At 41.9% G+C, this 24,085-nt stretch overlaps 1 protein-coding gene across 9 annotated transcripts in view; it reads left to right on the top strand.

Annotated features, from left to right (window-relative positions):
- The window catches only part of CHD7 (chromodomain helicase DNA binding protein 7), a 189,970-nt gene that overhangs the window by 108,375 nt on the left and 57,510 nt on the right, over positions 1-24,085 (top strand). For all 9 annotated transcript variants that reach the window (XM_047724434.1, XM_047724432.1, XM_047724425.1 and 6 more), the window contains 4 exons: positions 10,582-10,720; positions 16,294-16,431; positions 17,483-17,548; positions 23,800-23,855. In XM_047724434.1, the coding sequence (XP_047580390.1) occupies positions 10,582-10,720; positions 16,294-16,431; positions 17,483-17,548; positions 23,800-23,855 (399 nt within the window). The remainder of the gene's footprint in view (positions 1-10,581; positions 10,721-16,293; positions 16,432-17,482; positions 17,549-23,799; positions 23,856-24,085) is intronic.

Raw genomic sequence — 24,085 nt, 5'->3', positions numbered from 1 at the left:
GAGCAGAGAGCCCGATGCGGGGCTCGATCCCAGGACCCTGAGATCATGACCTGAGCCGAAGGCAGCGGCTTAACCCACTGAGCCACCCAGGTGCCCCTCCTTTGAATGACTCTTGAAGGATTTAGTGGTCCATTTAGCTCTATAAAGACTCTTTGAATGGGCATAAAGAAGGGAACTTGGCCCGAGGTTGTGACTTGACTGGTGAAGTGCTGGTTAAAGGGAGCCTGGAGACTGGCTTCTGGTGCAGCTTCCTTGCCGTTTCCCAGCCCCAGCATCCAAGTTAGCAGGAAACTAAAATGCCGTTTCTCAGGGAGGAGAGACGCAATATTTTAAGTGGATGGCAAATGTACCACTCTTACTTTTCAAAAACACAAAGTACTAAAAACATGTAGAGTATATTTTTGGCAAACCACACTATCATTATCATTAATATTAATGTGGCAACTTTCTTCTGAGGATCTAAGAAAGTAGCAGTGTTTTACCGGAGGAATATTTTTATTCAGCCAACAAGCCCCATGGTGGTATATTTTGGTAACCTAGTACATAGTTTATATAGTGTGCTCTTACACACACAAAGTTTCTCAGCAGAGATTAGACACAAAAGCAAACCATTAAACTAGTTTTGCTTAATCAGTACAGAAAGCCTGGAGAGTCAGATACCTCTCCCTCAGGTACGTAGGTAATAAAGTAAATTAAACCCGCAGCTTTTCTTCTGTTTCCTTGTTCTTTCTTTTATATCCTATGATTTAGTTTTGAGTCGTGGCATTGGATAATTGGAAATACTGAATTAGGTATTTTGGACAGTGTGCCTGCAGAAGAGGGATAGATTTTTTTAATGTGTGGTCACAAAATGGACTTTCGAGCCCTTTCAGTATTGGAGAGGAACAAGGGGGAAGATGTGCCTGTGGGTGTTGTGCTTCTCTGCCCCTGGTCTGCCCTGCCAGTCTCTGGTTCATTAAATCCAAGCTCCAGGTCAGGGATACCAGGTAGGTGGCCACCTTCCCTGGTGGTCTCAGAGGTTCTGTTCTCTTTGAAAGGGGGCTATTGAGTCTTTCTTTCTCTCTCTCTCTCTCTTTGTTTTAAAGGATTGATTTATTTGAGAGAGAGCATGTGAGCAGGGGGAGGGGTTGAGAAAGAGAGGATCTCAAGCAGACTCCCCACTGAGGGTGGGGGTGAGATTGAGTCTCAGGGCTCAATCCCACAACCGTGAGATCATGACCTGAGCCAAAATCAAGAGTCAGATGCCTAACCGACTGACCCACCCAGGCGCCCCACCATTGGCTCTTAATCCTAAATCCTTTTTTGCTTCAGGATGACCATCTCAAAGTCTTTCTCTTCCCAGTGACAGGCCACCTTATCACCCTTCCTCCATCCGATTTGTCCTCAGTTGGCTGAGTGAGCAGTGGGGGAGTAGTCATCAGGCACTTTTTAGTACAGACCGTGCTAGCTTTAGCAACACGTGGTTTGGTTGCTAGTCCTCGGGGCAAGAGAATGCCCAGCACCACTGACCCTTAAAAAGCAGGTTCTGCTGACTCCTTCCCTGTGCTCGATGTAGGGAGGGACCGCACTGGGCCTGGCTGATGTTTGTTTCTGCCTGTCCAGGGAGCTGGGTGAGCTTGAGAGTGGTGGCCTGCTGCCTCTCTGGTTGATGTGGGAGAGTGTGGCTTCAACCCTGCTTCCAACTCTCATTGTGCCTATCCGATGGAAGTTGAATTGGGGAGGAGGCCGGTGGTGGCAGTGGAATGCTAAAGGGGGATATTTCTAGAGACGTGTTCCTTCAAAGACTTTCTTAAGTGGCATTTTAGGGCGGGACACATGCCATTCTACAATGTGGTGGTGACGCTAGAATTGGAGGATAAAGAGCAGGAGGAGTCCTAGGCTGATTGTTTTTTTTTTTTTAATGATTATTAAAAATGTCCATATAATGGATGCCTGGGAGGCTCAGTGGGTTGGACCTCTGCCTTCCACTCAGGTCATGATCTCAGTGTCCTGGGGTCAAGCCCAGCAATGGGCTCTCAGCTCAGTGGGGAGCCTATTACCCTCTCTTCCTTAAAAAAAAAAAGTCCATATATAAAAATGCTTTTGAAAGGTACGAAAATCTGTACGAATGCAAAATTTGTCACATGATATAGAAAGATCTTTCTGCTAGTTGTCTTCTGCCCACCTGGGTAAGGGTCCCTTCAAGTCTGGATGCTGTGTAAAGCCACCGTGATTGCATCATCAGCCATCTGAAGCACCAGCCCTCCCTCCAGCTTCTCAGACAAGTCTGTGTGGCCTAGCTTTAAAATGTTAACTGGGAGACAGGTGGCGGGGGTGCTGGACCTGGAGGGCTCAGTTGGTTAAGCATTTGCCTTTTGCTCAGGTCATGGTCTTGGAGTCCTGGGATCTAGCCCTTTGCTGGATTCAGTCTCCCTGCTCAACGGGGAGTCTGTTCCTCCCTCTTCCTCTGCCCACCCCCAACTTTCGCTCAAATAAATTAAAAAAAAAAAAAAAGAATCTTAACTGGGGAAATAGTATGAATTATAAAAGACACCATTCTTCTTAATTTTGGTGTTGGAGAGAGAACTTGAACTTCATTAGAATGCTAATTGTGGGGACGCCTGGGTGGCTCAGTTGGTTAGGCGGCTGCCTTCGGCTCAGGTCATGATCCCAGCATCCTGGGATCGAGTCCCACCTCGGGCTCCTTGCTCGTCAGGGAGCCTGCTTCTCCCTCTGCCTCTGCTTCTCCCTCTGCCTCTGCTGCCACTCTGCCTTCCTGTTTTCACTCTCTCTCTCTCTGGCAAATAAATAAATAAAATCTTAAAAAAAGAATGCTAATTGTGTATATAGCCCCGAAGTCTGTATGAACAGTATAATGTCTTGGTCCTTTGGCTTCTCCTGTTAGGATGGGTGGAAGTATTTTCTCCTTGTGGGTTTTACTGTTTACTCTGCCTAGTTCTCTACCTACCTGTGGCACCTGTTTAAAATGTAGACAAGCTGCCCAACTCATTTGTTGTGTTGGCCATGCTGGCCGATCGGAGAAGATCCTTATGAATCCAGGGGATGGGGTTCTAACTGCCACAGTTAGCCCAGCATCTGCCCTCTGGGGTCATGGGAGCACAGTGCCTAAAAATAAGAGTGGCATCTGAGAATTGGACACTGTCAGTTGGCACTTGGGGGATATGCTCTAGGATAAGGGTGTACTGTTTGCATCCATTTTGTAATGTCTGATTTACTCAATTCTTTATGTTCCATTACAGTGCCAGGCGGTGCCATGTAGCCAGAGCGACTGGTGTTCATGTTGGCTTCTGGGATGCGATAACGTGTTAGCTAGCTAGAGTTCTTTTCCTTGTCACTGGCAGACCTTAATTCAGTCCATAAAACTCAGTGACCCTGAGGTTTTCAATAACAATTCTTGACTACATGAGGAGACTCCCCCCCCCACATATTTAATATATTAAAAATGAATTTGGCTGTTCAGAAGGCTTTCTAGCTTTCTATTGTATTTTCTTTCCCTCCCATCTTTCCTCCTCCTTTAAATAAGGGGCAGCAACCCTGTAGCTGTCCTCAGGACTGGGTTCTGATGAACCAGGGGCCCCAGAGATGGCCCCAGGTAACAGAAGACATTCACCAGGACAGGTCGAGGTCTGAAGGGTACCCCCAAAAGGCCAGGCATGCACTGGACTCTTAGAGTGTGTGAGGAGGTTAGTGTGAGGAGGTTGGATGGCTTTAGGCCAGGTCCAGGACTCAGACCTGGGCCTAGGAACAAGACAGGTGTGGCTCCCGTCTTAGCAATGCCACTTCTCCGGCTGAACATGTTGCCTGTCTGGCCCTCAGCTTCTTCATGCTTGGAAGGTTTGATTGTAAAATGTAAAGGTGAGGCACGTTGAGTTGAAATATACTTTCATTTTAAATGAAAGCAAATTAGGTTTTTGTATCTTTTCTAACTTTCTTTGTTCTTTCCTAAAAATTCAGCATGGTTAATATACTTAAGGAGTACTTGATGCTAGAAGAGCTATTTAAGGTAACAATTTAGATTAAATTCAATGTCTTAGAGGCGTTTTCATCCAGTGACTTTCAAAGAACTTAAAAAAAAAACCCTATTAATTTGTCACTGAAATCCTGTTTGTTGTTCAGAAATAAAATAGAATCCCCTCCCCTTCTCTCTCTTTTGCTCAACTCTTCTTTCTCTTTCTCAACCAGAGGAGCTGGATGAAGAATTTCTAGGTGGAGTTTAGGAGCTGGGAGGGGGGGCTGGGCACCCCCTTGGAGTGACGCACGTGACCCCAGGCTGGCAGCTCAACATCCATAAGCTGGCTGGCCGGGCCCCGAGGGCAAGGGCGCAGGTCAAGGCTGGTGCTCCCATCCCAACATCCCACCATCCTGCCCAGATGCTCCCAGATGCTGTCTGCCCAAGGTCACCCTGTGGAGCATCTCCCGAGTGCTCCCGGGCCTTCCCCTTCACCTCGGCGGCTCTGATCGCCTTTGTGGGAAGGAGTTGGCCTTTGTGTCTACTGTCTGCTGCGCAGTTTGTCTCTTCGTCATTAGTTTATTCTGTCACCGGCATTTCATTACATTCTAGTTCAGCCACTGCATAAATTTTGGCCCAAGGACTTTCTCTAACATTTTTATTTTGTTGTGTGGGTTTAATTTTACTTGATGTATCACATTTTATGTTGCCTTAATTGACACTTTTGAGCTCTTAGTGCTTTATCTTGTCTCTTTTTTCTTTCACTTCTTCCTCTTTTAAGTTTCTTTCTCATGGTTCAGAAACGTAGAGGAGAATCCTACACTCAAGTTGAGAGCCTCGATGCTTTTCTCTCCACCATGACTGGGTCCTTGACCCTCACAGCTTTACTGCAGTTTTTCTTACAGCAGCCTGGATCTTTTAGAGCTGGAGCACACCGCAAATGTCCTGTGCCAGGAACGTCTCTCTCACTTCTAGCTTCTCATCCATTAGTTTTGAGTCTTTATTAAAAAACCTTTTGAGCATATAAAATATAAGGATATTTTTCAATAGCTTTTACTCTTTTTTTTTTTTTTAAGATTTTATTTATTTATTTGACAGAGATTACAAGTAGACAGGCAGGCAGAGAGAGAGGAAGGGAAGCAGGCTCCCTGCTGAGCAGGCAGCCCAATGCGAGGCTCCATCCCAGGATCCTGAGATCATGACCTGAGCTGAAGGCAGAGGCTTAACCCACTGAGCCACCCAGGCACCCCTAGCTTTTACTCTTCTTTTAAAAGATTATAATATGACATTTTTGCTTGAGTCCCTGCAAACAGATCTGATTAATCCTCACGACCTAAGCCCCAAGGTTGATTTTCCCTAGGGTGAGGCGACTCTTCACGGACTTCTCCCATCTGAAGTGTCTGACTGATGGAGGACTCAGTCCATTGTCCAGACCTTCATGAACCATATGCTCATCACCTGTGGTTCCTCTTCAAACTGGCTTTTTGTGGAGGACTTAGGTCCCTAGGCCGATGCTGGTCAGTGTTTAACTGCATTCTGTTTTGCAAGACACCAGGGCAGCTAGGTGGATTTCTAGTAAGTTCTGGCCCTTGGCTTGTTTAAAAAGCGTATACTTGTTCTCACCAAAAAGAATTCGTTATCCCTGTGCTGTGTCTTAGGTGGAATGAGGTCATGCCACACCGTTTTAGGTTCCGCCATGCAGCCCTTCAGTGTAGACCCTTACAGTTGGAAGCTGACTACAAACTCTTCCGTAAAGGGTATGGAGTGTCCTTAGTTCGTCCCTCCATATAACATGTGTTCTTTGAAGATAAAGTTTGGGTTCTCAAAGTTCTCATCAAAGCGGCTTGTGTTTTGACCACACTGGGGGCCATTATAGCACTTTTTAGAGCCTGGTCTAACGGTGGTGACCTAAATGTCACTAAGCTGTGGACCCTCAGCACGTCCAGCTGGCCACCCGTGTGACCTGGCCCTCATGATAAAGTGCACAATGGAATTAGGGCCGGTGGAGGGACAGTGGCCCTTCAGACTACTAGCACCGTCCCCAGAGAAATGTGCTGCTTCCGAGGGTGTAGGGGCTCACCTGGCCTCGGGAGTGGGTGGCTCCGTATCTCAGTCACACCAGCAATGACGGAGATAAGGCTGAGGAAATAAAAGGCCTTGGTGAGGAGGGAGGGGATGTGTAGCAACGTACTGGTTTTGAAAACTTGCTAAGTCTCGCTCTATTTCGGTAGCATGTCAGTCCTATTTTACTGAACCTCATAGGTCTTTCATCATAAAGATAGAATCTCTGTGGGGTTTTCTTAAATGAGTTAATGAGAAAAGCACTGGCACATCATAAGAGCTGTATATGTGTGTGCTGTCGTGGCTGTGACTTGTGCTCTTTAGTGAAATCGATCTGCTAAAATTGATAAGGAGCCTACCTGACCAGGTACCAGGAAAACAAAGATAAATAAGACAGACTTCTTCCTCTTTCTGAGCTTAAGGGCTTGTTGGGGAAAGACCTATACTCACACACACACTCAGGTCCACATACAGCTTTGGTTTTGGATCACTGTGGGAGTGCAACCGCCACATTTTGTATATTTTAAATACCCCTTCCTTGTGTGGGGTCCACATGACATGTAGCTGGTGATCTGGTCTGCGTTGGCTAGAAGAGGCTTCCCTGAGTGCGTGATGGCCATAAATGGAGTGGGGAGGGGAATGGAGGTGGAAGAGATAGGTGGGCCCCTTAGGGAGCAGTTCTGGGTGTCTGCAGCATAAAGGGTGAGTGGAGGGTTTGGGGTGTAAAAAGAGTAGAAATCTACTGTTGCCATTTGCAGATGCTGCAGAAGGCCTGACAAGCCCGTGCAGACTGGCAGACCTGTTAAACATGGAATAGGACTTCAAGCAGGATGGTACGGTCAGGTTTATACTGCAGCTGGTCACCGTAGTGATGCGTGGAGGATGGGTTGGTGTTGGTTTTGGTGGCAGCGCCACATCCCTGAATTAGGAAATGTGGAAGCAGAGTGGGTTTGGGAGAGCAGAATGGGAGCAGACAGGATTTCTCTGGGGCGGAGGCCGGTTAGGGCTGGAGTGAGAAAGTGGTCCCCGCACGCCCTCGGTCTTCCTTGTGATCCTCGCTGGCAGGTCACTTTGTGATCCTCGCTGGCAGGTCACTTTGTGGAGGCCAGTATCGCCTACACCCGTGAGCAGCCAGCACAGCAGCTGCTGGAGGTTCTGTGTGTCTGCGCCAAGCCACTTGGTGGCCTGGTTCTCAATATTGGAGTGTCAGCTTAAGGGATGTTTTTGATCAGTAACATTCTCTTACCCTCAATGGGAGGACTGCCCTGTTTGTGCCTTCCAGCTTTCCAAATTATAATTTGGGAGAGGAATGTTTGTATGGCTGTGTTTTGGCTCTGACATTAGAAAAGACTAGCTTTGCACCAGAGCAGTTTACATCATGATGGTGGAGGTGAGCTGTGTGCCCTTTCCCCAGCTGTCTGAGAGTGGGTAATGCTGCCCGTGGGTCCCCAGGGTGACGAGGCAGCGGGGGGAGGGGGTGTGGGCAGTTGTGATGGGCAAGGTGGGAGATGACACCTGCCTGGGCTAGAACAGTGGTGGTCCTGGGCTTGGAGAGGAGTGGCCTTTGGGATTGTCCGCTGGTTTGTTCTTCCAGCTTGTGTTGGGCACTGTGGACAAAGGACCTTCCTTCTCGTGTTGCTTAGAGGAAATGATCTGTAGCGAGGTGGGGTTCTGTCTCTCAGTCTTCAGTTGATTTGGCCCAGGCGGGTCTGAGCCATGTCAGAGGATTTGTTTGCAGACGTTCCAGAACACGTTCCCAGCTGCATATCTTCTGGATGTGTGTGCATCCTGGCCATTTGTGTCAGACATTGCCAAGGCCTCCATCCACTATCTCACATAGACCTCCTAACGAATCTTGGAGGAAGACAGAATTACTAACCTCCCTTTACAGAAGAAGAGATGGAGACGCAGGGAAATGGAGTGGCTTGTCCCAGGTCCCAGACAGCCAAGGTTCTACATGACAGAGTCAGAATTTGAACTGAGGTGTGTCTGACCCTCATCAATGTGTGCGCTAACCCACCATTCTGCATTACACCTCATTTGTTAAAAATTCTGACTTTGGCTTTTTCTGGGGACAGAGCAGTTTTAATACAACATTTAGTTGAAAATCCAGTCGAGCTTGCTGCACAGTAGCAAAGGCAGTTTAAAGATCAAAGTAACTTTATCTTCTCCTCAGTTGTAATGTCTTTGGGTTGGACAATGAGGATTTTGTAGCTTTTTTTGACTTCTTGACATGTTTTTGATTTGTATATTGATGTCATGAGAAGATGTCAGGGTAGAAATGCTTAGCTGTCTCTGAGCAACGTTAATAGCGCAAGGTCCAATGAGTTTAGAAATCTTTCAGTAATCAGATCTGGGGTGAGGGCTTCCCTTGGCTACAGGCTTTTTTTTCCGAAGCATGTGAGGAGGTCTTGTCTGGCTTTTAACAGGCTTGGAGGTTCCACATAGTTCATTCATGGCAAGGGCAGATGGAAAATCATTAGCACTTCTCTCCTTCGGCAAGTTGCTATTTCATCAAACCTGGGCTCTGGTGGCTCTAAGACAGTAAGCCTTTTTCCTCCTAAAGGATAGTTCACACAGGGTGCCGTAACCCACAAAATTAAATTGTGTACTTCGCTCTGGTGCGGAGAGGTCACCGTGCAAAGCACCGGCTGCCGACTTACTTTACCTGGCAGTGGTTCAACTCTGTGACAGGCCTACCTCTGATTTAAACAAATTTGAGAAATATGTAAAGTTTTGGAAGCAGTTTTGCACTGATTTGATAAAAGAAACCACAAAACACTGCAGCGCAGGTGTTGAGAATGTTTGAAAGCTGATTGAGGGAAGCAGATGGCTTTAGTCAGTGGCATCCAGCCAAAAGAGCAGGTGCTGGTCATGTGACCGCTGGTTACCAGGGTAATCTGATTGCTCTTGGCGTGCAGATGAAAGGAAAGGGGCCCAGCGTTCAGCTGTAGTATTGTATAATTTGTGGCAGTTAGAGCGGAAATAAATGCTGGAAATGGAGCCTCATAGTAGGGGAGACTTCTGTCCATGTGTAGCGTAAACACTAGGACAGTTGGATGAGGAACTGTTGTATGGATTTTTTTCTTAATTTAAAAAATATTATTTTTTCCATGAATCTTTTGGGAACTTCAAGTTTTTCGGACACTGCCTTTTTAAAAAAAAATTTAAATTAAAAAAAACTCTTTAAATCTAACTGCCCTTTGCTGTAATCTTGAATTCTTGTAAGTTACTTCCCTATGTGGCTATTTACCATGCTACAATGTTCACAAAATAAAAACAAGCTCTGAGTATTTAGAAAGAACTAGTTTAGGATTACCAAATATTTTATTTACTCATGATAGAAATTTTAGGTGAGTGATGGATACTTTATTATACTAACATACTACTGAAATATTTTACGTGATATGTTTTATTGAAATAAAAGCGATAGAGATGTCTTGGTGTCCTTTGTAGTAGCTGAGGCTGAAAAAAATGCTGTTTAATGCATTCTGTCAGCATACTTTTCTGGAATTTACAAACTTCAATAAATAAACTTTTTAAAGGCTTTTGAAATACATCTTTTTTTCAAGTTTCTTAGAATTTTAGGTTTTCCAGAAATAATAAATATAATCATTACCGAGGTTAGATGAATTTAAATGTTGGATAACATGATAATGTTAGAAAACCTTGGGGCTTGTTTGGAAATTGGAATGGAAGATACCATTAAATGTACGTTCTAAAAGAATGTCAAATGAAGGTTCTAAAGGTAATGGTAAACTTAAATAAAAAAAAATTTTTTTTTTTCTTAGAGTTCATTCATGTCTTTTAACTTATGTAACATTCAAATCCTATTAACGTTTGACAGAAACATAGTATGGAACATGCACTTTAATTATTGGGGTCGCCTTGCTATATTTTTTATTTCAGAGACCTAGCTTTTGAAGGAGAGGCTATTGTGACTGCGTCAAAAATGCCTAGCACCAAAACAAAGATTATTTTAAATGAAGAAGACAGCATTAAGTAAAGCTATGTAGAACAGGAAATTGCCATATATTTTGTTATATTTTAAAAGGCTGTCATTGGATAATAATATAGCTGGATGACATAATAGAGGACACCTAGTAGTGTTGGTTATGAAAAGGACTTAAATAGGAGTATTTAAAACTCTCTGCAAGAGACACAAAGAAATGATCATTATAGTCTAGTTTCCTGAGACATTTAAAAAAAAAATCATTCCATACCTTAAAAACTTAATAGCAAAACTACTACTTGATCTGATTTTTCCTTATGGCTTGGTGTATCGGCAGGGATTTTGCATTGTCTAGAACAAATGTACTCCAGGTGGTATTAGGAGTTTTTGCATGAAATTTCTTTTTAATTAGGTCAGATATTTGCCAAAGGTCATCACTGTGGGGTTTTGCTGTAAAAACTTAATTGAGAGTGCCGTTTAACTATAAATGGCCAACATGCATCGATTTATCAGTTGTCATTGATACTTTCGGGATATTAATGCGGGAAATATAAGGCATGGGGACATGTGGAAAACCTCATTAAAAAGTGAACACTAAGTGATCCACTTTGAATTCTAGTAATAAGAAACCTGATTCAGAAGCAAGTGCTTTGAAGAAAAAGGTCAACAAGGGAAAAACAGAAGGTTCTGAAAATTCAGACTTAGACAAAACGCCCCCACCATCTCCTCCTGAAGAAGATGAGGACCCAGGTGTTCAGGTAATACCATCATTCTGATCCCAAGCCTTGGTTATTTAGCATGGGTAACTTTAGCTGCGTATCAAGTACACTAGACCTCCCCTGTCTTTGTTATAGAGCTGCTTTAAAGGTGGCTTTATTGTTGTCTGGAACACTAGAGCCATAATGGTGAGAGCTGGGGGCCAGCACGAAATTAGACCCCCGACTTCTTGGTTTTGTCATCTTTGACCCCGTGATAAAGAAAACGGAGGATCTTCATTTACTTCTGTAAATGTACCTTTTGATGTTGATGTATATATTAGTGTTAACACATTGTTGATATATTGGTTCGTGTAAAGCTGCTTTCACATTTCTCATTTTCTCTGACGTTTGGTTGCTTGTCAATTCTTTTATTTTGCAGAATTAAAAAAACCAACGTGTAATCTGTAGCTTGTCTTAAGGTTTGTGACATTTGAGGGCCAGAGTTGAGCTTTATAGTCATGTAATAAGTTTCTGTGAACCAGTTTGTGACTTTCTGGATGGCAGCGGTGCAGAACTTTTCAGTATTACATTCTCCTGACTCTTGGGGAATTTTGTAGGAAGCAGTTGAAAAACTGAAATAAACATTAGGAATTTAGATTCTTGCCTGTAGAGCACACTGCCTTCACTGATTGGACTATAAGGTAAGAGGCCCTTCCATGTGACTGTTAAAAATTATTTCCTTGTTACGTTCTCTGGAAGCAAGCCAGTATGTTCCACTGGGATGGCTAAGAATGTCACTTCAGTGAATGACATCTAAGTTATCAAGGAGCAGTTACCGAGGAGCCCTGCTCGAATCAGAAGTCTGCCCCTAACTGCCTGCTTGCCTTTTTCTGAGTGTTTGGTCCACTCAAAGTACTTGCTATCTGTACTATCTACCAAGCAGCTTAAAAGTTAGAAAAGAAAAAAATATGCCATTTGCAGCTCTCTCCTAAAGAATTTCAGAAAGTTAGGGTTTTGTTTTGTTTGTTTGTTTAAGAGATTTTGTTTTTGAATAATCTTTGCACCCAATGTGAGGCTCAAACCCACAATCCTGAGATCACGAGTCACGTGCTCTACTGGCTGAGCCAGCCAGGGCACCCCGTTTGTTTGGTTTTTAGTAGAACTCCCTGATGTCTAAAATGTCACGGAATGGCTTAAGCTAAGAGGGCCCAAAAAGGAGAGGAAAGATAGAGTACGTGTGAATGAATGTGGTTTGGTTTGATTCTTTAACTAACTTGTGATGCCTCTGGCCGTTTGGGTAAATTTTCTAATTTCCTTTTACACATCACTGAAGAGATAGGAAAGGTAAGTGGATGTCTTTTTTTTTTTAATTGCTTAGGGACTTTTAAACTAAAGTATTTGGATGGTTTTAAATTTTATTTTTATGTGCAAGGGTGTTTTTTCCTGCATCATGTTTGCTTCAACTAGGGCCTTTATGGCAGTAGTATTTGGACAACATTAATCAGATTTATTCACACAGGTCAAGAAAATTCCATTGTTTCCTCACAAATAACGCTGCTGTTTCTTAAAAGTGTTTGTATTTATAGAGACACAGTTAGACTTTATGAAATACTCATTTTTTCCTTCTGCATTTCAGTTCTAGAAAAAGGCCAGTCTGTTCAAAGGAACATCAGTGCATCCTTTCTAATTGGCTAGTGCATAACTGTTGCAGGTTCAGTAGCTCATATAAACAACCACGCAGGGTTTGAAGGCAGGTCTTCCTCTGTGTCCTGACACAGGAAGTGATGCTGTCTGCTGTTTGTTGTTTCTTCCTGTGTCCTATGCGTAAAGAGCTAACAGTTCTTGGTTTCTGCGATTGGTTTAAACTAGTAAATGCCATATAATGTAAACTCAAAATTGTATCTCAAAGTACTATAGCGGAGAGATATTGAAAACACGTGTAAGTCTTCTCTTTGGTGTAGCCATGTTAATTATATGCAACTTTTCTAAAGCAATCCAAGTTTAACAAGTTGGCCTATTATTTTAGTGTCAGTTCAGAAGTTTTGAGTTATGGTTAATTTAATTTAATTGTATTTTATTTTATTTATTTTTTCAGATTTTATTTATTTGAGAGAGAGAATGAGGAGGGCGTTGGGGGGAGGGAGAGAGAGAAGAAGGCTTCGCATTGAGCAGGGAGCCGAACGTGGGGCTTGATCCAAGGACCCTGAGATCATGACCTGAGCTGAAGGCAGACACTTAACTGACTGAGCCACCCAGGAGCCCCTTGAGTTATGGTTAAAATGGAATGTTTATACTTTGTCTTAATTCATGAAAATCTTTCAAATCATAATAGTTTAACAGACCATAATAGAAGCATATTATGTAATAAATTTTATGTTGGGAAATTGTAAAAGGAATTCCGATACCGCAAGTAAGTGAAAGATCAGTTATTATTTAGAAGGCAGAAAGCCATAATAATATGTTAAATTTTCAGAAAAAAATTGAGTTCTAATTGTATTTTGGGGATTTTTTGCTCCTGTGAAGTGACTTTGTATCCACTTCTAACTGACCTCATCACCACTGCATAGATTTGTAATACCAAGTTGATGTGAGGACAAACTTCCACAAGTAAAACAGTTACGTCCACCAATCATAAATTTCTGCTCAAGAAAACAAAAAGCTTCCTGTTTTATTGTACTGTAACATTTCTTCAGTAGTGATATTTAGTGTAAAGGGGATTTGTCTTAGGCTCCCTGTAGGCTGTTCAGTTACTTAAGCTGGAATGGGTACTGTGACGTGACCCCAACCAGGGCAGCCTGATAAAACATCACAGGTGCATCACTGGTAGCACATTCCTCCTTAGGTTAAGGATGACAAGAGGAAAATATAGATCAGTCCATTTCAATTTAGTTAAATTGATATATTAGATGAAATACAGATATTATGCTGAATTTTACAAAATTGAAATATTATTCCTCTTAACAGTCTTTTATATCTAAAAGAAATGGACAGTTGAGAAGTAAGGGGTGGTTAACTGGGCACAGGAGCAGGAGTTGGGAAGAGAGATCAGCTCTGTGAAGAGAGAAGGGAAGCTGTGTGCAGCATAGTCTGACCTTGTAGCCTCAGTGCTTTCTGATTTTTTATTTTTTTGGAAAGGTGGAGCTAGTTAATGATGACTTTAAACCTACTGATTTCATTTGGCATTCATATGTACCGTGCACTGTTCTAAATGCTGTCAGTGAATTCTGTTGTGTAATCTAATTGCTTTATGTGATCTTCAAGTATACTTATGACATAGTTAACTATCATTAACCCCATTCTGCAGACTAGGAAACTGAGGTCCACAAGACATGTCCAAGGTCACATAGTGAGAACCTGGGCTAATTCAGACACTCAGCGCTCATTTTGAGGGCCCACAAGTTCAAACTGTCTTGGTGGTGTGGGGAAGGGTCACAGATGGCAGAACCCCTGCTGACTTTTGCGGGGGCAGGGGGAGGTTCCCCCTCCCCAACCTGGAATTGGTTCCAGGCGGGGCTGACAAGGAGGTTCAGAGGAGGACCTCTGGTCCATGTTACTACTGCTGCTGGTCTAAGCTGCTAGGAAGTCTGTTACTAACCTTGAGTCAGAAAGGTGCTTTGCCCCTCTGCAGTCACAACTGTGTTAGGACTAAGTGCTCATAGTCTCCAGCAACTCATCTGATGGTCATATTATATCGAGTTGGCACTGTGAGCTGCCTCACAGTCCCTCTTGAGAGCAGAGAGAGCAGAAACATTAAAAAACAAAACAAAACAAAAACAAAACTGTCTTACCCTTTGAGGCAAGGTGCTAGGCTTCCTTGGTCCTGACTTGAGCCACGAATGTCCTTGCTTGTTCCTCCTCTGTTCTGCATGGTGGGGTGACTTGCCTTTTTGCCTAACTGACCAACTTTACAATTCACGAGTCTCCTTAAAAAGTTTTATTTTGGGGGCTCCTGGGTGGCTCAGTGGGTTAAAGCCTCTGCCTTCGGCGCAGGTCATGATCCCAGGGTTCTGGGATCGAGCTCCGCATCTGGCTCTCTGCTCAACAGGGAGCCTGCTTCCTCCTCTCTCTCTGCCTGCCTCTCTGCCTACTTGTGATCCTGTCAAATAAATAAATAAATAAATCTTAAAAAAAAATTTTTTTTAAGTTTTATTTTGTAGTTCTTAGTAAAAGGTTCACTAGTGTTACTTTTCTCAGTATTTTTATTCATTCGGTGTGCTTCCTAAACTCATCTACAAGCCATAATCTTACACTTAACAGTGATTTAAAACTTACACATGTCATTTTATAGTTATGTTAGCTTTTATCAAATACACATATTAATGAAAAGTTATTCCTCCCCATTTTTCATTAATTCACAAAACTAATTCTTCATCAGAAAGGTCTAACAGTACAGGATTATTTTGAACAAAAAGTGTAAAACTCCTCCTGCTCCATTCACTTCACTCCCTAGAATTAATAGCTGCTAATAATTTGTTATGTGTCTTTTCAGATTTTTTTTTGTGTGATTGAAAATGTAAACATACACGTTCATTTTTTTTTTTAAGGAAATGTGCACTGAGTCATAGAAAAGTACACAAAACATTCAGTGTCCTTGTCTTGAGTTTATGTATTGATGAGCCACACGAAGAGATCTTAAATAGAATTATAAGCTACTTCTTATTATGTGACTTGCTTTTCTTTTTATTTTACAATTTATCCTGCAGCTATTCTGAAGATCTAAAAGTTTAGGTCTAAAAAACAAATGTGGTATCTTGCAGCCATTCTGAAGATATGTTATGTACCTGACTAGAAGCGTCATTGCTAGGTCAAAGGGTGGGCACGTTTTAAATTTTGATAGCCATGACCACACTGTCCTGCAGAGGTGGAGTGGGTTCTCTTGACCGTGGGGTGGGAGGGGACCTATTTTGCCAATAATCTTACTAATACCTATTAGTAATAGGTAATAGTAATAGCTGTTACCAGGATTTCACATTTTCATCAGTGTGGTAAAACAAAAAAAAAAATTAACCAAAAAAAGTAAAATTACTTTTCGTAGTCATTCATTATCACTTCTGCCATTCAGTACTTCATCTCTTCAAAAAATTTCAGACTATTGCCAAAATTAAAATGCAGACCTTTTATTTAAATGGCCCTCTGAAGTACTATTTCAGTATTTATGTGGAACTTTATAATTTGCAGGTTATCTTCTAATGCCTTCACTTTTGCAGACCTTTTATTAGAGGAAAAATTTTAAAAAACATACAGAAGTAGAGAGAATAGTAAAAGGAATTCCTATGTAGCTGTCATCCAGCTTCTGTACTGTTTTCACTTCTGAGCGATGTGCCACCCAAGTAAAGAATCAGTTATGTGGTTGCTTATAGTCCCCAGCTGAAGGTCTGGTAACTGGAAGCAGCCCAGCCTCGCCCAGTCCCCCGTGGCTGACTCCAGACTTCCCCCATCTCCGTCATGTTCATTGCCACTCTGGTTTCTTAGGCGACGTACAGGCTTAAATTCATCAGCTTTTCTTCAAGATTAATTTTAAAAAATGTACATGTATATCGTACCATCTGAAAAGTTATAAAGAGCATCAGTGATGGCTTTTTAAACCTGCTCTGTTGGGTTTGTTTGTTTGTTTGTTTTTGTTTTTGTTTTAGAAGAGACGTTCCAGCAGGCAGGTGAAGAGAAAGCGATACACGGAAGATTTGGAGTTCAAGATTTCCGATGAGGAGGCAGATGATGCAGACGCTGCTGGGAGAGACTCCCCCTCCAACACCTCGCAGTCGGAGCAGCAGGTCAGCGGCCCTCCCGTGTGGTTCTCACGTGCGTTGGAGAAGGTGGACTGGAGAGCTCCTAGCTGGAAGCCTGGGATTCTGAGCCGGAGAACATTCAGCTACTGTTGGCTGACGTGCTATGGGGCCGTGCTTGTGCAGCAGTACCTTTTAGAAAGCCCTGCTTGCTGAAACTTATTTCTGTATAAGCCTACGATATGTAATTTGACACAGTTTTGGAGAATTAATGGTCTGTGCTGAGGAAGAGTCAGAGCTAGGATGCAAGGAGGGTGAATTTACCTCTGAAGAATTCAGAGCTGCAGCTTCGGGGACTTTAATAAACCACTCAAGCTTGTCTCCTGCTGTTAGGCACTGTCGGAACCCCTTTATGAAATTACTGCCTTGTAGTACCCAGCAGGGCATACTTTATTTTCTGTGCCATGTAAATGATGGATAAAATAGTTTGTATCAAATATGGGTAGTAACATAGGATTGATTATTGTAAAGATCTTTTTTTTTTTTAAGTGCCCTTTTGTTACCATTACTGTACTTTAGTTAACAAACTGGTAACCCATTGCAAAGTATATTACATGCAGTTCTTTACTTTATTTGGTAATCTGTGCTATGTTAAGTTGTTATATAACGTTTTATGTGACCAACATAGATGAAAGCTGCCTTCAATAACAAAATGATGAGTATATTTACCCAATGGGTATAGATGAGGAGAAGTTATACCTTTGACTGCTGTCCTGCGGAGATTATTTTCTCTTGGCGGCTGGAGTTTCTGAATGTTCTCTGGCTTTAGGGACCCACGCCAGTCCACGTAACTAAACCACATAATCATGAAGTAATAAACACAGATCTTCCTTTTGCCTTTCTGGAGAGTGAGAGTCTTGTTCTTTTCAGTCATATTTCCCACTGGTGACTTTGAACCCAGTGGTTTAAAGGGCAAGAATTCAAAGGGGATAGATATGCAAAGGGAATGATTTCTTATTTTTATAGCATGGAATGAAAGATTTCCATTTGGACTGATTTATTCTACCTTTTTTTTTTTATTTTGTTTTGTTTTGTTTAGGAATCTGTTGATGCAGAAGGTCCAGTGGTAGAAAAAATCATGAGCAGTCGTTCAGTAAAAAAACAGGTAAGCACCATTTGGAGTGATCCAAACCTATGGTGTATGTCTGGCTCTTAAATTGTTTTTTGCTTTATAATTTCCTTTAAAAAGTGCACTAATGTACAACAACCATTATTGTACAACAACACTTTTGGTGATATTTCTAATCCTGTTTGATTTACTAGCCAAATATAAAACTTAGGGGATATTTAGCCCCAAATGAAATGGAAATTTCAGTCAGTGCTTTATTACACCATTTAGAGTAGACAAGAGACTCAGACGTCACCAAAGAACTGCATAGGGCTTTTAGAGGCATAGTCTGCCTTTTTCAAAAATATTCATAAAAAGCATAGACATGAATTTACCCCTCAACTCCCTTAGGAAAGTTCCCTGCCTGCCCCTGGCCCCCTCCCCAAGATGCAGGTTTATCATTTTAGTGAGCAGGTGTTTTCTCATACTTTTCATAACATTCTTCATATCCAGTTAAAATACTCACTAATATCTTTTATTTGTCATTGTAAAGGTGAGACGCAGAACCGCTTCCCGTGTAATTTTTTTTTTTTAAAGATTCCTTTTTTTTTTTTTTTAAAGTAATCTCTACACCCAGCATCAGGCTTGAACTCACAACCCCAAGATCAAGAGTTGCATGCTCTTACTGACTGAGCCAGCCAGGTGCCCCTTCAGTGTAGTTTTTAAAGATAATATGACTTTCTTCAATATGATTTCTTCAAAATTAGTCAAAATTTATGTTGGTCTTGCAAAGATGAACTCTAAGTACCTCTCACGAGTCTGATAACTTTGTCACCGAGGAACATATATCCTCAGTGACAAAGCAGTCCAGTAACACTGCATTTTCTTCTCCTGATCGAGATTCCCCCTTTCATCCCAACCATCTCTCTCTTGCCCAGTTGGAGGAAATGCTTTATTTTGTTTGAAGAATTACATAGTCATCGAGATGCATCTCTATATTCTGGCATACAGTTTCCGGTGTCCTGAGAAAATGGTGCCCTTTACATATAGGGCATCTGTCTTTCAGCTTGAATCATTGTCAAATGCAATTCTTTATTCATATTTGCTTTCCAGGTTGGTGGAAAATCAGCCTTTCTTTTCTTTTCTTTTCTTTTTTTTTTTTTTTAAATGTGAGATGTATACAAAGTGTAACTTCCCATTGAGGGAGAGGAGGCATGGAGGAATCCATGAGACCCCAGGCTTATCCAATTGGGAACCTTTGCTTTTCAAATGCTACTGTCTGGAGACCCTTGAAAATGGTATTAGACCAGCAGGGCATTTCTCTTTATCTTTGTTGCAGTACGGTTTGCTTTTCTATTGTGTTATCAGAGTGTGGATTTTTTTTTTTTTTAAGATTTTATTTATTTATTTGACAGAGAGAGATCACAAGTAGACAGAGAGGCAAGCAGAGAGAGAGAGAGAGGAGGAAGCAGGCTCCCTGCTGAGCAGAGAGTCCGATGCAGGACTCGATCCCAGGACCCTGAGATCATGACCTGAGCCGAAGGCAGCGGCTTAACCCACTGAGCCACCCAGGTGCCCCAGAGTGTGGATTTTTATCAGAATATGCAACTCTAGTTCACATGAAAATAATCAAGAATGACATATCAAGATATTTTCAAATTGAGTGTAGGGGATAGCAGGGGTATATTGGAGTGGCTTTCTGTTGACTCTTTGAACGTGACGACTTCCTCTCTGATAAATTAAATGATGAAATTTCAACCAAATTTCCCACCTGTTCAAGCAGAAATGAGCGCTGTTTAACTCATTAGAAAGGTTGTGTTTTTGTCCTGCTAATGACTCTGGAACCGGTAATTTGCGAATTGTAGATATGTAGTAAAGTTTAAATCCTTGACATGCTTCAAAGAACAGTCCCCTTCACAGAACTGAAGTGACTTGTTGGAGTAAACAGCCTGTGGTTTGGATGGGTTGTAGGGCTTCTCACCTAGTTGATGGTGCTTCAGCAGAGAAGCTTGGCAGGTTTGGGGGTGGACGTTGTAATTATCTCTATTATTCAGAGCTACCTAGAGTGTGGGTTATGTAGGACATTGCTTTTTCTTTCTGCTTTGCCCACTTTAAAACTCATTTTCTTTTCTCATGACCCTTGAGAGGTAGGTATCCTTGGTTAGGAAATAGGTATTATTACCATTTACAGACAACCGGGGTGGTTTTCTCATAGGAGGTGAAAAATCACTTGATTTTTATAGGAGGGTAGAGTATTTGTTGAGTAGGTGGGAATTTTCGGATGGCAAAGATGAATGGAGAAATTGCCCCGGAAGGGGAGGGGAGCCTTGAGGTGTGGTTTAAAGTACGGACGAGAGGTAGAGCCCATTGACACGTCATGTTTGTACGTGACTAGTATTTCATAAAGTGTGATAAAAAACCGTCCGAACGTTGTAAACATGAGCAGGTACCAACTTTTTCGACTGGTAGTGTTCTTGAAATAGTTACTTTAGTTATCAGCTTTATTAACATTGGAGGAAAGTGTGGCAAATAGAAACAAAAGGAAATTTGAGATTTTCCTGTGGCTTCTAGCTATGCCTGCTGGTCTGCATCCTCTTACCATGAATAATTGAAGAAGTAGCTGTGAGAAGGGGCCTTTATCTCCCCCTGGCAGCGCTACAGAAACTCGCCGGGAGCTCTTGAGCATACCCTCCATGGTGCTGACACATAGTGGGGACTCAGATGATGGTTTTCCACGTCAGTTGACCTCATCGTTGTAGCCTGAGAATCATTTCCCATTGTGAGGGAGTCATGTAGACGCAGAGCTCATCTGGCAGGGCCTCCATGATTCAGCGCCTCGTGCTGACTAGGGACGGCTCAGGCCTGTGTGTCATTCTAAACTCACGTTCATGTGCGTGAGATCCAGCGGAAGGGATGTCGCTGATTCTTGTATTTGAATTTTATGGTATATTTAAGAATGGACTTTTGGACTGTACAACGTTTTAATTCTTTCGTTTTCCACATTTAGCCCCTCATGTAGCCCTTTCTGCTTGGAGCCATCTGTCCTTGGGGAATAATGATTCGAATCCTTTTTGTATCAGAAGGCCAAAAATAGTTTTAAAAGTGAATTCTGATTCTATTTCATGGAATTCTTTGTTTCTTTTAGTTATCCCATGTGTTTTCTTAAGAGCTAGTTTTAAATTCCAGGGTATTTGTTTTAAGCCTCTTCAGCTGAACCCACTAATAACAACAACAAATAGTATGTAAAGCAGGCAAAACGCTTCATCGCATTTATTATGTCCTCTTTTCTCTGTAAGTGAACTATGATTTGCTATCTCTGGTAGAGTAGAATCAGTTGGGTCAGGAGGAGGAAATGATTTGTACCTTTGCTTTATTGATATATCAAGGTGCTTTCTCTTTCTGTTGTAAATTATGTAACAGCATTTTCCCTTTTGGCACTATAGTTTAGCTTTGAATGCTTAGGAAAGGTCATTCATTATTTTAGGCTTCAGGATTACCACTTACTGGATTGCTGTTGTAGAATCCAGGTGGCCAAAGGTGTCGATTTATTATCTGGTCAAGGTTTCTGGTTCCTGTGAACGATGGGAACAAGTATAGCTTAATATATTTGTAACTTCAAATTTCATATGAATAATAAGGATTTTCATAGACTAGCTTTGGAGTCTAATGAGATAAACACATTTTTGTTAAATATTCCATTGAACACATAAAATTACTTTAGAGAGCTCTCAAATTTAATAGTAGTTGTCCAGAAAATAAATCTGTTGGTTCTTTATGTGCACGTGCGTGCATGCGTGTCCAGAAGCAGTGCTATGAGTCAGTTATTCATTGGTTATGCCCATTACAGGACGGTGTCTGAAAGTTGGACGTGGGGGTAGTTGTTGGGGCTGTTTCCAACTATCACCAGAGGCTGGTCAAACTGCCATTTAGTGAATAATTAAAGTGGTGTTCCTGAGGGCTTATGAATTCACATACTTTTGTTAATTGTTTTGCTATTAATAAAGCAGAAGAGGTCAGCAAGAATGTATTTATGGGAAACAAAAGGTACAAAACAGCTCTACTTACAGCTCTAGGGGCAAGAAGGTGATCCAGTATGGGCGGTCACTTAATCAAAGAACAGGCTTATAATTTGGGACATCCAGAAGAAATAGGCCCTGGTAGAATTTTACACCAGCTCCCGGGGCTACTACAGAATGCCTTGGAACCTAATTGCTGCCCCTCAGACAATTCTAGACCCTCTTATTAGGCATTCCCGCGGCAGGCTCCTAGAGGAATAGCTGATCATGACAAGAAAATGGGTATTGATGAAAGTCCGGGACAGACAGCTGATGGCTGTGAGTCAGAGCTTTTTGGCAACAAGACTTGGACAGAATGAAAACTATCCCTCTGGTTCCAGAGTTGATCCTGTGTACCTTGGTGCCCACTTGGAAATTAATGGGCCGGTGAGACTATTTAGAATGCGATGGGAAAGACAGTATAGGAGGAAGGATTGGGAAGAAGGAAATCAGGAAATAAACCTTGTGTTTTTGTTTTGTTGTTTATTTTGTTTTGTTGTTTTATTACTTCAAAGATAATGTAATTTTGAAACACCCTTTCTGAATTGAAAGAAATATAGTCAGCATCAAAAGAGTAAGAACAGTAGACCAGATGTTTGAATTCCATTCTAGGACTGAATTTCATGATCTAGGCTCATCCTGGCTTTCCCTTTAGCCTGGTTGTCTTCTGACTTGTCTTGGCCTTTCTACTGGAATAGCCAGTTGTGTGCAGAGATAATACATTTCAAATGACTGCTGAAACGTGTGAGTAGAAGAGGTAACATTGGGGCGCGAAAAAAGTAAAGTGGGGGCTGGATGGATTGTCACTTGAATTGACTAGAACTTATTTCTAAATTGATTCCAGATTTATGTTGCTGGTTCTTGAGGGTATCTGGCAAACATTTCTTTTCCTATTTTGGACAACCGAACATTTGGGGTATTGATGGTGTTCTCTATATGTTGGTTAAAAAGCTGTTTATGGTTATGATCATTGATAGGTGTTAGGTTCGAACCAGATATGAATGGGCTTTGACCACACACTTGAATATCCTGTCTTCCAATTGCTGATCTCTACGCAGGTGGAAGAAACAGTGTAAAATTTAGATTTAACTGATACAAGTGAGGGTTTTAAAGAAAAGTTGAGGTTCACAATCTTTGATAGCAGCTTGCAGATTAGGGATCGAGGGAAACTGTAGCCTCTTGGAGCAGAGCCTGTGCCTGCTTGTCATCCAGTCTAGAAGTCTTTGCTCCTTTGTTTGTCCTCTGCCATGTTCCTGCATGCCTTAATTTTCTCCGCAGCATCTCTGAGGCAGCTTCGCCAAGTGTGACCCTCCAGGCAGGTTTGGGTGCACTTGTAAGAGTGTAAAAGCAAGCCCTAAACCTCTGTAAGTGGTGTTTACATTTCATCCCTGATTTATCTGATCCAACGTTCCAGGAGAAAATTACATATTATGACTTGTTTAACAGCCTAAAACCAGAAGGGAAAAAAATATTGAAAAAGATACTTAAAATATCATTTGAGCAGTATCTCCTGCATACACAGCAGTAGGTGGGATCAAGGGAGATGGTGTAGATAATCTTACCACTGAACTCTTGATTCGGCTGATACGTATCACGATTTTAACCTTACCTAAATGTACTAGTTGGAGTGTTAATTTTATTTGGCTGCTATGTGTGTGAGACATCTTGTCTGAGAGATTTTAATTGTACCATTGAGTAAAACTAAAACTGTGAATTGTGATGCACTGATATTACAGCAGAAGAACAAGGTTTAGTTTTATATGGTTTCTTGTTTAGAGTTATTAACTATATGGAGGAATAAATGTCTTTTAAATATTTTAAAACATTACAAAACCCACAATGTAAAGTTGCCACGAGGCAGCCAAAAATAATACATATGGCATTCAGGAGAGCAGTTGCTAATTGGCTGCTGCCTGAGAAAATGGTACACTTGGCGTCTACTTAACACTGTGGGTTTGGCAGAGAGCCAGGTTTGGGGTCAGGTTGTTGTGAATGAAGCTGCATGTGGTTAGGGAGGAGTTAAAATGATTCATGTCGTAGGAGCTGTAGCCCATCAAGTAGCAGCATGGGCCTAAGTGCATGAGTCCTCATCTCCCTGGCGGCCTTCAGCTCACACCGTGCTCATCCTCACAAGAACGGCCCGTGCTGCCTTGGTCCTGCCTGTTTTGTGTTCCTTTGGGAGTAAATCCTTACTTTTGGATTATTCTGATAGTTGGTTTTAAGCATGTGCCTGAAAATTTTCTTTTGTTGCAGAAGGACTCTGGAGAGGAGGTAGAAGTTGAGGAATTCTATGTGAAATACAAAAACTTGTAAGTAAACTGTGATTTTTTTTTTCTTTTAATCGGGATCCCCAATTAAATTCTAAATAAGGATTTAAAAAGTAATTGGAAAAATGAAGCAGGAAGTGGGAATTGGGAAATTTTTGGTATGGTTTATTTAGTGCTTTGGAGGCCATTGCTTACTAACTCTTTTGTCTTTGAAATTTCATGAATTTAATTTTTCTGGAAAATGTGTGATTGGTATAAAAGTTGACTAGCTT

Source organism: Lutra lutra, chromosome 4 (assembly GCF_902655055.1).
Source record: "Lutra lutra chromosome 4, mLutLut1.2, whole genome shotgun sequence".
Lineage (NCBI taxonomy): Eukaryota > Metazoa > Chordata > Mammalia > Carnivora > Mustelidae > Lutra > Lutra lutra.
This window is presented reverse-complemented; position numbering and strand designations above follow the sequence as displayed.